Source organism: Ipomoea nil, unplaced genomic scaffold, assembly GCF_001879475.1.
Source record: "Ipomoea nil cultivar Tokyo-kokei standard unplaced genomic scaffold, Asagao_1.1 scaffold0848, whole genome shotgun sequence".
Classification (NCBI taxonomy): domain Eukaryota; kingdom Viridiplantae; phylum Streptophyta; class Magnoliopsida; order Solanales; family Convolvulaceae; genus Ipomoea; species Ipomoea nil.
The window spans coordinates 675,460-687,867 of record NW_017617276.1 but is presented as its reverse complement, the minus strand read 5'-3'; the positions used below and the strand labels follow the sequence as shown (position 1 = coordinate 687,867).

Genomic DNA, 12,408 nt, shown 5'->3' with positions numbered 1-12,408 from the left:
GAAGGATTATCTTCTCTCACATACTCTCCTTCATACATCTCAAGGAGCAAAAGGTACATAAAACTACCTTATCATAATCTTATCTTTGCTATTCTGACTGCTCAGGGATTGTCTCCATATCCTCACGAGATAATGAAATCCACAACGCAATATAAAGTTGATGATCAATTGTTGAGTGGAAAACATGTGAAGGATGTTACACCAGCTATACCATCACTAGTGCCAGCCTAAACTGATGCGAATGAAGAGAACCTGACTCCCTATGTAACACCCCACTTTTCTATAAACTAAAGAGTTAATACCCAAAATGGTCCCTCGACTATGTCATAATTACCAATTTGGTCCTCAACTACCATTCTTACCCAATTAAGTCCTCAACTATGTAACTTTTACTCAATTAAGTCCTCAACTATACAATTCTTACCCAATTTAGTCCTCAACTATACAATTCTTACCCAATTTAGTCCTCTGTATTAATTTGACTGTTTGTTGACTGTCAAAAGTCGGGATAAAATTATAATTTTACAAGATTTCTCCTTCCTCTCCATTTAGCAGTGCCAAACCATGCAGCAATACACTCCGATCAGATTTCAATCGTCAAAAAATCGTTGGAAATCAAATTCATGGGCTATCTGATGCATAACCACTACTTCGATACTGACAGGTTTAGAACCCAACCGGAGCTTATTGCTACATAGTTTGGCACTGCTAAATGAGGAGGAAGGAGAAAACTTGTAAAATTACAACTTTATTTCCACTTTTGACGGTCAACAAACAGTCAAATTGACAAAGGACTAAATTAGGTAAAAATTGTATAGTTGAGGACTTAATTGGGTAAGAATGATAGTCGAGGACCAAATTGATAATTACGACATTGTCGAGGGACTATTTTGGGTATTAACTCTAAACTAAATCCCAACTTAACTTAATAAGATAAGCTAAACAAGATTAAAAGAAAGATTCAATAACTTAATTCAACCAAAACCATCCAACGGGTGTTACCGCCACAGTCACTGCTCGCGGTGACTGCACAAGCTAAAAAGGATAAACTAATCAAAGTCAAACTTCATCAATTAACAACCTTAAAATTAGGGGAAACAAGCCCCGGTGTCCAAGCACCAACAAAAAATCAACAACAAAATCTAACATCAAAAGTTTAACAGCAGAATCTAAACTAGAAATACTAACTCAATCTACGTACTAATCTAAACTGTGCGCGCTCAAACTCCGGGCCCACCTGAAAGGGGTTATAAAAACAGTAGGAAAATAAATCCATTAGCATGAATGCTAAGTATAAAGCCACTCAACCCTGTAAAGTACTATAGATATAGATTTTGAAAATGATTTGGCAAGCGCACATAATTGCAAGTACTTTCAACACTTAAACAACAAGCTCAAAAACACTTATAAACATCTCTATATGCTTGCAACTTAATCAACACATAATCATGCTTTCTCAAGTACTCAACAAAATCACAAATCTCAAGCTTCAACAAATATCTCAAGACATAGCCCAATATACAATCTCATGCTCAACTAATAGATAAAGAGATACTAAATAACTCAACAAACAATCTCATGCTGTCATGTCAAATAATAAGCAATCTCATGCTATCAACTCATCAAATTCATAATGCAAGTCATACAAGACATGTAACAATAAATGACAAGATGCTGTAAGTATATAAATATACTCTCTCTCTCTCTCATATAAAAAGGATTTCTTTTTCTGTGGAGGTTTCTGTTGAGTCACACAGACTCGCTTTTCTCTTCTTTCTCTTTGAGTCTCTTGACTCGCTTTCTTTCCACTTTCTCATTTATCTTCTTGGGCAAAGCAGGTACTCAGCCGCAGCGAAGCCCTAGCGAACGGTGCAATCTCGTGCAGCCGCCACATCCGTATCAACGGAACCTCTAACTCGTGGGGGAGGTAGGACTTCACGAATCGTGAATGGACCTAACTGGCTCGGCAATCTAGCCGGCCACATACTCAACTCGCCCACGGAACCCATTCTGGTGGTTCTTTAATCAATCTTTCTTTCTTTCTTTCTCTATGGAATCAGGTATCGTACTTTCAGTGTGCACACCCCTAACCAGGATTCCAAGCCCGGTGGGTAGTCTCCAACCTAGTAACGCGAGAATATCGACCTTGTTACTTCTAAAATATCTGTCAGTTCGCAATGTCCGATTCTTTCCTTTCTCAAACTTTCTTTCTTTCTATTTTCTTCCGAAAGGACATAGTCCTAACGGTCCTCCAAAATACTATTTTCCTCACAATAGATAATATATAGATATATCTCATGCAACACCTTTTTTCATGCAACAAACTCTTCCTATGCAAGCTCATGCACATAAATCTCAACAACTTCTCTTACTCACAACTTTGAAAATCAAATATCATGCAACTTATCAATGCCAATAGATAATGATTTTTCAAAATAGATATAGGTTTTTTGAAATAGATCTTAGGCTTACTTAGAGCCAGATGATGCACTTTAAACAATGAAAATTACTATCATGTTCTTTACTGGAAACTTATGCTCAAAATCTCATTCTCTATAAACCATGCAAATATGCACTACTCAAGTCCAGTTTCTCTAAAACTTATCAAAACTTCTCAATAAGTATAACAATTATTTAGACATGCTTCTCAACTCAATAACATATTCAGATGCTTTATTTACACTCACTGAAATGGTCCACAGGCAACAACATCATTAACAGAGAAGTCAATTCTCACATTTTCAACTATAAATCATGCATTACAACTCCAAATTCAACGAAATTAACTTCTACTAGTGCGTTGTAACAAGCCTGAGTGTCCGAGCCTCAAGGGCCCACGAGTCCCGGTCCAAACAACGCGTAGCTGAGCCACAAAGAGCCTGGCTAGAACTGAAAATGGCCTGGCGGAGCTTGGTGACGGGGCTTGGGAAGCCCCGCCACTTGGCTCCGCAAAACCGCGGTGCTTGGCAACGGACCATGCCATGGTCCACCTCAAAACGGGGCTGGCTAACGGACCTTGCCAGGGTCTGTTGGCTAGCTCCATTGGGTGATCTAGTGCACCATCTGTGTGCACCAGACACCTTCTTCTTCACCTGTAACACAAAACCAGTGCAATCCAACACTTCTAAACCACAATAAATCAATCATAGATCTTCAACAACATACAACATTTACCAAGCATTTCTACACATCTAACCACATTTCTAACAGTTAATAGAGATCAAAATGTAGTTTAGGAATCCATGGTTTATACCTTAGCTTGTTCTTCTTCTTGTGTGGATCTCTTCCTCCTGTTTACTAAACTTCCACCACCTTCACTACTTAAACTCCTCAAACAAACCACACAAACAACATACAGGAGGAAACCTCAGAGATTGAAGGCTAAGAGATGAAAATCAGGAGGAAAGATGAATGAATGGAGGAAAATGAATGTTAGAAAACCTTACTGCAAATTGTCTTCTTTTTCAATAGAGAACTCAAGGGAGGAGATGCAAGGAAAGAGATCAGGAATAACAAATGAATAGTGTTGAATTTATAGGGTGCAAAACCCTAGGTAAGAGACCAAATGATTGATTGAGGGTGGAATGGTAATTTTGACTTTTTCTAGCAAAGATCAGACAAAGTAGTAGAAGGCTCTTGGTTCACCTTACATCATGGACCAAAGTCTCAAAAAGTGATTTTGAATAACTTGGGGTCAAAAATAGCTTTTCTAAAAATGTTTTCTAGTTAAAACATTTGGTTCAGGTTTCACAGGTTCCTTTCCGGTTTCACTCAAATTGACTTTTTGGGTCAAAACTTGGTACATAAATGTACCTAAAGCTTAGGATTTTTGAAATAGAATAAATCTTGGTGTTGAATTTATTTAAAAACTCAGTTTAAAATATTTAATTCAAACACCGTTTTCGAAATAAAATTTTGAAAGAGTGAAAATGGCTATTTTAGAATTTAAAAAAGGAATTTAAAAAAAAATTATTTTTGGATTATCACACACTATGTGCGTGATTTAAGACACTCAAATTGAAATGCACTGTTAATGACCTGGAGGTTGCTAGCCGCATTATTAATCAGCAATTGGACGCAACCAAGACTGACCTTGCCACTGTCCTACTCAGACTGAGTCTGATAGATGCTGAACCAGTTGTTGCTGATGCACAAGTCATTGATGACGAACCCCTTGTTGATTGAATTTACTTTGCTATTATTTTGACAAAAAGGGTGAATACTGCTCTGGTTTAGGGGGAGTTTGGTTATTTAAATTGAATTTGAAGACAATATATAGTTCTTGGTTACTTGGTTACAAGCCGTTTAATTAATTTGTGTTTGGTTACTCTGGTCTGTAACAGTTTGAACAATTGTCCTCTAGAAAAGTGTTTATCTTTTACCTTTTATGTAAGTAACTACTCTTTGTTTTAAGGTTTTTTTTTTTTTTTTGGTGATTTAAATGTACTATTTTTTATCGAGTTGTTTTGCCAAATAATAGTTAAAAGTGAGAGTTTGTTAGTGTTTAGTGATGTAAACCCAACTTGTAATTGGCTTGATTATTATGGCAAACTAGATAAGTTAGGTTTAGTGTCAGTTAGAGTTCTAATTAAAGATATGAGTATCTTAAGGAGCAGACACTATACCAGAGCCTTTGAAAGCTTATCGTTGGAACCACACTAATGGATCCGAAACAACTTCTAGAGCAGTTATATTGTTTGAGGTTAGTTTACAAGAAAGTCCTTACCTGACTTAAATACCTCAAGGATAAGACAGTAATTCATCTACATGGAACATCTAAGGAATTACTTGTCTTCCAAGGGTTAGAGTATTATAGATACGCTGGTCAGAGAGAGAGCTCAACTAATTAAGATTAAAAATTTACGAAGAAACATTTGAATTTTATGAAACTCTCTCAGCATTCAAAAAGAGAGTATCTTCTCAAGAGAATACTCTGACATATCATCTTCTCAAGAGAATACTATGACATATCATACTCTTTATTGCCTCTCAATAAAGAGGCAATACGTAGTTCTTAGAGCATGCATCCATCCACTGAATTTCAGGATCTATTGTACTGGTGCAGGATGAGAAAATAGTGTACTTGCTTCTTGTCTTGTGCATCCTACCAAAAAATAAAATAAAATAAAATAAAATAAGCATTTGAAAAGGTGAAAATGAATTTCATATTTGCATCGATCTTTCATGGTGCAGGGTAAAAACTTGCATGTGTTGTGATCTTCGATTGTTGATGCTAGATTCTCACGATCTAGTTTGATTTGTGATTTTAGTTAGGGGGCTTGTGTTTAGATTTGGTCATTATTGTGAGCGATCATGGAAAAGTTGTAAAATAAAGAAATAAGGGAATGACTTCTTTTTTTTTTCTTTTTTTTTTTTTTTGTGGAAAAAGTTTTTGTTTACAAAATTTTGTATACAAATTTCATATATTAATGTGATTTTTATACTTGTTGATATTAATCCGATACTTTTGAATTGGTGGCCTCAGTTAAGTACTAATCAAATGAAATCATGTCCATCACAAAGTGTAAAAAAAAAAAAAAAAAAAAAAAAGTTTACTTGCATAATATATAAATTATAAAATAGTTTTACATTTTTTTTACTTAACAGAAGAATTTGAAAAGAACCTTTTTTTTTTCAAATACACAAACACATGTAATAACTTACGACTTTAATTTCTACTTCACCTATTTATTTAGAGTAAATATCAACTATGGTCCCTCGAGTTTGGTGGCTTAACCACCAATGGTCCCTAATTTCTATAATTACCATCTATCATCCTCCGAGTCGTGAAAAGTGACTTGTTACCGTCCTTCCGTTAGTTCAGGCCGTCTTAACCGTCAAATGCGAGGGTATTAATGTCATTTGGCTTATAAGAAAACATCTAAAATTAAAAACACACACAATAGTGATTTCCTCGAACTTAGAGAGATGGTGGAAGCCGGCTGCTGGGTCGTGGGTTTCATCGAGGATTCAACAGCGTCCGAGGTGGAGTGGCATTGAGAGAGTCGAGTGGAAATTGGGAATTGGCATACCTTCTTAGTTAAGAGAATTGAGAGTGGAAATTGGGAATTGGCATCACAGATCCGTCGTCAGCGCCATTGATAAATAAAAAAAAAAATAAAAAATAAAAAAGAGTAAGTCAACTTCCACCAACCCTATCACAGATCTTAACAAAATTGGTCAGAAAAAAACAAAAGGGAAAATATAAGAAGAGAAGAGAAGAGATGATGCTTCCCATTTTCCTCCGCCGACCCTCTCGTCGGGTAACAATGTTCCTCCTTCTCCGGCGACCTCGACGCACTCCTCCAGTTCTCCGATCTCAACGCCGCCGTCTCAGAAATCTTGTCTCAACTAGACAAACCCAAAAATTTACCAGAACCCCAAAATTAAAATCCCTTTGCAGTTCAGATTTTTCCAAAAAAAAAAAAAAAAAAAAAAAAGGAGATTCTAGTTATTGATACGGACCCGGTGTAGGGCGTGGCGGGAGAAAAGCGGTGTCTTTGGCGGGAGAGGGGAAGGAAGCGTGACGATGTCGAAGATCCCCCGCTAGCGCGCTCAGCCCAAAATCAGACACTTTAAGATTCCCCATCTCGTCCAGCAGAAGATTCTGCGGCTTCAAATCGCGGTGGTACATGCGGCGGCTGTGGCAGAAATCCACGGCGGTGATCAGCTGCTGAAAATATTTCTGGGCGGCTTCCTCCTTCAACCGCCCCTTAGCCACCTTGTTGAAAAGCTCCCCTCCCCGGACATATTCCATGATGAGGTAAATCTTCGTCTTGCTCGCCATAACCTCGCCAAATTCTCCGGCGTTAGAAGGCGGGGACAGAAGGGGATGGGTGGGGGTTCTTGATCTATGGAGGTATTTTGTGATTTTTTATTTCTAAATGTTTTGCTATATGCCAAATGACACTTTTATCCCTGCTTTTGACGGTTTAGACAGCATTAACTAACGAGAAGACGATGGCAGGTCACTTTTCGGAGGATGACGGATGGTAATTACAGAAGTTAGGGACCATTGGTGGTAAATGAGTAAATCTACCAAACTCAAGGAAACATAAGTGATATTTACTCTATTTATATTAGACCACAAGGTCCTTGACAGGTGAATTTATTTAAGGGTCAAATAGACCATTAAATCTTAATAGAGACGATATACAAAGGTCAACTTGCACTACTGGAAATTATGAAATTTCCGACCACCTGAAAGTGATCTTAAATCAAGTTGAAACCAAAAAGTTGTCGGAAATAGCAACAAAGATTTTTCGGAATACCAAAAGTGGTCGGAACAAGGCTTTCGACTTGATTTAAGATCACTTTCAGGTGATCGAAAATTCCATGATTTCCGATAGTGTTGGTGCCACTAGACCACAAGGCCACTAAATTTAATTAGTTGACCCTTATTCCTAAATCTAATAATAGTATGTTACTTTATTTATTTATTTTTTTAAAAAAATCGTGTTAAGTACAATTAACTTTATAGAAAGAAGGGATTGAATAAAAATAAAAATAAAGGAAGAAAAGTGGGAAAACCGCGCATGTCAATGGCGGAAAAATTGACCAGTTGCAAGAGTGAGACAGGTGGATGGTGCCGGTGGTCTCACTCAAATGACGACATGAAGTGTTATAATTGTAAGTAAACACTTTTTTGAAGTCTTCAATTGTAAATTGTAATTGTAATTGTGACCAAAAAAAAAAAAAAAAAAAAGTTGCTTTGGTTGGTGGGCCCTACGAGGTCCCCAATAATTGACATGTGTCTAACGTAATTATTATTGATTATGATTTACAATTCCCCTTATGGATTCGCCCTTGCCGCTCTCCACCCTTAGATTCATCTCTTTTCTCTTCAATGTACATCCAAATTCACTATTAATTTGTGGCTATTTTGGTTCAATGTTTTTTTTTTTTTTTTTTTTTTTTTTTTTTTAATTTTTAACACCTCTCCGCAAGTAGATTAGGCCTTGAGTCTATGCGCCAGCTGTGAACCTAGAGAAGATTCGTAATGGTCTCCCAAGTCTTCTAAAATATTATAATAGTTTTTCAAATTCTCAACTATCTAAGATTAGCTAAGGAGTTTGTCCATTTATTTCCTTCACTAAAATATCATAAACTTTCACAAAGGTTACGGGAGGTGTGTTTCGAGATCATACGAGTTCCTGAGTCGTGGGTTTCATTTCCAAAATCGGGATCATTTCTTGCTTTATTGTGGAAATCTGGGGTCTTTGTGAGAGCCTCGTTATCGCCAATAATAGAGGCTTCGATATGCTTGTTGTCGAGTGTGACTCGGAAGCCATGATCAACGCCATCAAAGGAGAATACTAGTCTTGGTTGCAAGCTAATACGCTCATCACCGACTGTAAATTAAAACCATCATGAAGCAATTTCAAGTTTGTGATATCACACATATTCTTTGAGAAGGAAATCAGTACGCGGACTTTTTAGCCAATCGAAACAAAGAAACAACTCACGAAACAATAGAAATTGCATAGTTAAAGTACTAAAGTAACATTTTTAATAGTCAAGTGTTGCAATTAACACAACCCCAATAGTTAATGGACCAAAATTGAAATTTTCTCAAAAATATATTACCATTCTGAAAACAATCAATTTATAAATAGGAAGAATATGAACATTTTGTTGTTACGTTAAATGTTAAAGAGATAAATATAGAAGAAAGAAATTAAAATAGCAATTTATAATTAAATATTAAAAAATTTTAAAAACAAGATTTATTTTATAATTATTGTAAATTTGAAAGTTTGTTTTTTAAGCACTACTCTAAAGTTCAAACCTCTGATCTCCTATTTGGAAGAGCCACATCAATGCCATTGAGCTACAAGCTATGTAGCTTTAAACTAAACATTTAGTTTAATAAATGTTTAGTAATGGTAAGATTCTAACATTTATTTTCTTAAGATGAATGAACGAATGGTGTTGATGTGTTCAGGTACGAGAATGGCTTCCCATGCGGTTGTGCGGTTGGACGCACCTTAAACATTAAAATGGCGCACATTAAGTATTAACTTCGGCATCTTAGTTTATAACATTGACGCACTTTAAGCATACGAATCACGCACCTTAAGCACACAACACACGCACCTTAAGCGCAAAAGTCACGCACATTAAGCACAGAACTCACACTGCTTAAGTTTCACACAACTACTCACATTAAGCACTAACCCCACGCACATTAAGCACAAACCCCATGCACCTTAAGCACAAACCTCACGCACCTTAAGTTTCAACAACTACTCACATTAAGCACACAATCCACGCACCATAAGCACAAACCACACGCACATTAAGCACAAAACTCACGCACATTAAGCCCAAACCCAAGCACCTTAAATTTACCTAGATGCAAAAATTACCAAATTGTCACCGCATTTTTTTTTTTGTAATTTTAGTAATCTTGGACGTTGATTTAAGCAAGATCAATGGCTTAGATTTAATCGCACAATCGCACCTGAGGCTGCCAACCGCACCAGAACCTAATTTATTTATATATATATATATATATATATATATATATATATATATATATATATATATATTGTTGGAACCGTTGGTAAAAAAACAAATAATAATCAAAAATAAGATTATTATTTTATAGAAAAATAGAGAAGGAAAGATGGAGAAATTTGGCTCGTGTTTGGTGTTGGGTTTTTGCAAGAGTCAAGCGATCACTCTTTCCTTAAAACCTTATTTGCCACCTCCCAAAGATGCTAGGAGCGTTGTGGCCTAGGCTTCCCAGGATAAAACTTGCTATGATTCAATGTTTGAGCATTCAAACAAAGAATCCGGCGAGCAAGACAAGGTTTTGAACACAGTAGGCTTAGAAAGTGAAGGAGTAGAAGCAGAATTTTGAGGCTTGAAAAACTCTAAGTTTCGTGTAAAGTGCTTGTGCTCTTGTGTGTAAAAATATGCTTCTCACTGCCTCTCTTATATAGGGGTGGAGGAGTCGATAGCTTTTAATATGGCAATGAAAACTGACATTAAAGCTGACTTCGAACAGCTATAACAGCATGCCACTACCCGGGAATTGAATTCAGAATTCAAAATTGGAGTTAATAGGATATTAATTCTGTAACAGATGAATTCAATCCCCATAACAGTCAGAACTTTCGGGTTCCAGACCGTTGGCGTGCAGGGTTCGGTCTCAACTTTCGACCTTACCCAGTTTCGGCCTTTACACCTCTCGTGGTCACCGTTGCACGAAAGTTGTGCTCTCGGTGCACCACAACCTCTCGTGCTCTCTGTAGCACGAGAGTGGTGCTCTCGGTTTCGACCGAACCAAGTGACTATACCGGTTGGAAAATGATACCGAAGTTTGGCATAACTTAGCCCGCAAGGCCAGCCAATTTCCGGACGACATTCGTGCCCGCAGGTGCCGGTGCACACGAGCTCGGGCTTGAATCAAGCCTTTTTCAATCTCGTCTAGTTGGAATTTGATTTGCACCCCCCTCCCCTCCACCCCCCCCCCCCCCCCGCACGAGAGAGCCTCTATGCTATACAATTCTACAAGCTTCAAAAGAGCTCTTGTATATAAGGGGGGAAAATCCTCATTCCAAACGAATGTGGGACAAAGCCCACTTTTCCCTTCCATTTTCCAATTCAAATGGGTCTACTTTGAGAATCAATATCTCATTCACCCATTATCCGTTTTGAGTGTACAATATATCGATCTCTTCGTCTCACTACAAAGAATCCGAATCCACTTTGACCCGACCCAAATTGAAAGTGGACCCCACTGATAATTGTACCACAAAATAGCCATTTAACATGCCATTTTAAGCTATTTTTCCAACAATCCCCCACATGAATGAAAAATTGATTTTTGGGGTATTTTGAAGTCGGAAACAATTGTGTTCAAACGGTCGATCCCTGCATAGGATAGGTAGGGAGTCACTATACCCTTTGAACCTTCCCTTGTGAAGACATGTTTACTCTACTGGCTGTACGGTAGAACGCGATGTCTTTGAACCGACTGCCATTTGTGTAGACGACGACATATCTCACACATGAATCTCCCAACCATGCTCTTGCTCTCACGAGTGTGCCCGTTTTGGTCGTGGGTAACCGTTCCTGGTTCTGCGAGAGTTTCTAAAGAATTGTGCCCAGCAATTCTCCTTCGAAGCGACCCTCACTTCTTCGAAGCGATCATCACTTCTCTCTAACATAGGTGATTCTTTCTCGAGTATCCCGCATACTCAAGAATCATTAAAGCATCAACATGCTAGCCTCATGCGGGAGTCACTGTTTTAACGAGGAGTGGTAGGGAGTCCAAGACCCCCACAGTGACGCACTCCGTTCCATAATTTAGTTGTCCCATTGAACCTAGGTGCCAGCTAGGTTGGGTATCCACTATAGAACTTTTTAGTCCAAGGGCATTAGACCCATTCCTCGTGTCAACTTCTCCACAACTTCTTTGCCTAACCCTTTGGTCAGCGGATCCGCTATATTGTCTTTTGACTTTACGTAGTCAATCGAGACAACACCAGTTGTGAGTAGTTGTCTAATGGTATTATGTCTACGACGCACATGTCTAGACTGACCATTATACATATGACTCTGTACTCTCCCGATTGTGGCTTGACTATCGCAATGCACACATATTGGAGGTACCGGTCTTTCCCAATTAGGAATATCCTCTATAAAATGGCGTAGCCATTCAACCTCTTCACAACCTTTGTCCAAGGCTATCAGCTCAGATTCCGTCGTGGATCTAGCTATCACAGTTTGCTTAGAGGATTTCCATGCAACGGCTGCACCGGCTAGTGTAAACACGTAGCCACTCGTGGACTTAGATTCCTTAATATCATATATCTAATTCGCGTCGCTATACCCTTCAAGTACAGCGGGGTATCTCCCGTAGTGCAGTCCAAGATCACGAGTATACCTCAAGTATCTCATAACCTTTACTATTGCCTTCCAGTGCATAGCAGCGGGGTTACTCGTATATCTACTGAGTTTACTAACCGCATAGGCAATATCCGGCCTAGTACAGCTCATAAGATACATCAAACTACCAATAACCCGAGCATATTCCACTTGTGAAATACCTTCTCCGTGGTTCTTGGTTAGATGAATGTTTGTATAAAATGGTGCCCTAGCCACTTGACTATCATCCTTGTTAAATTTCTCAAGGATTTTGTCAATATAATGTGATTGGCTCAACACGAGACCATCAGGTCTTCTAATGATTCTAATCCCGAGGATTAAATCGGCCAAACCCATATCTTTCATGTCAAATCTCGCATTTAACATGTTTTTGGTAGACTTGATCATCCAATCATTACTACCAACGATGAGAATATCATCGACATATAAACAAAGAATGACGTAGCCGTCTATCGTTTCCTTAACGTAGACACATTTGTCACTTTCGTTTATTTTAAACCCATTAGTTAA

The 12,408-nt window shown here is 38.0% G+C and overlaps 1 protein-coding gene and 1 long non-coding RNA gene across 2 annotated transcripts; both read right to left on the bottom strand.

Annotated features, from left to right (window-relative positions):
- Window positions 1-1,108: 1,108 nt before the first annotated feature.
- On the bottom strand, window positions 1,109-3,515 carry LOC109178489. The gene is made up of 3 exons (XR_002053721.1): window positions 3,447-3,515; window positions 3,254-3,326; window positions 1,109-1,237 (listed from the first exon to the last, which is right to left on the bottom strand). It is a non-coding gene; the product is annotated as an uncharacterized LOC109178489 (long non-coding RNA).
- Window positions 3,516-6,118: 2,603 nt separating this feature from the next.
- Window positions 6,119-6,849, bottom strand: LOC109178488 (CBL-interacting protein kinase 18-like). Its single transcript, XM_019328117.1, has 2 exons — window positions 6,466-6,849; window positions 6,119-6,351 (listed from the first exon to the last, which is right to left on the bottom strand). The coding sequence occupies exons 1-2, from the start codon at window positions 6,785-6,787 to the stop codon at window positions 6,320-6,322; spliced, it is 354 nt and encodes a 117-aa protein (XP_019183662.1). The 5' UTR covers window positions 6,788-6,849; the 3' UTR covers window positions 6,119-6,319.
- Between the last annotated feature and the right edge of the window lie 5,559 nt (window positions 6,850-12,408).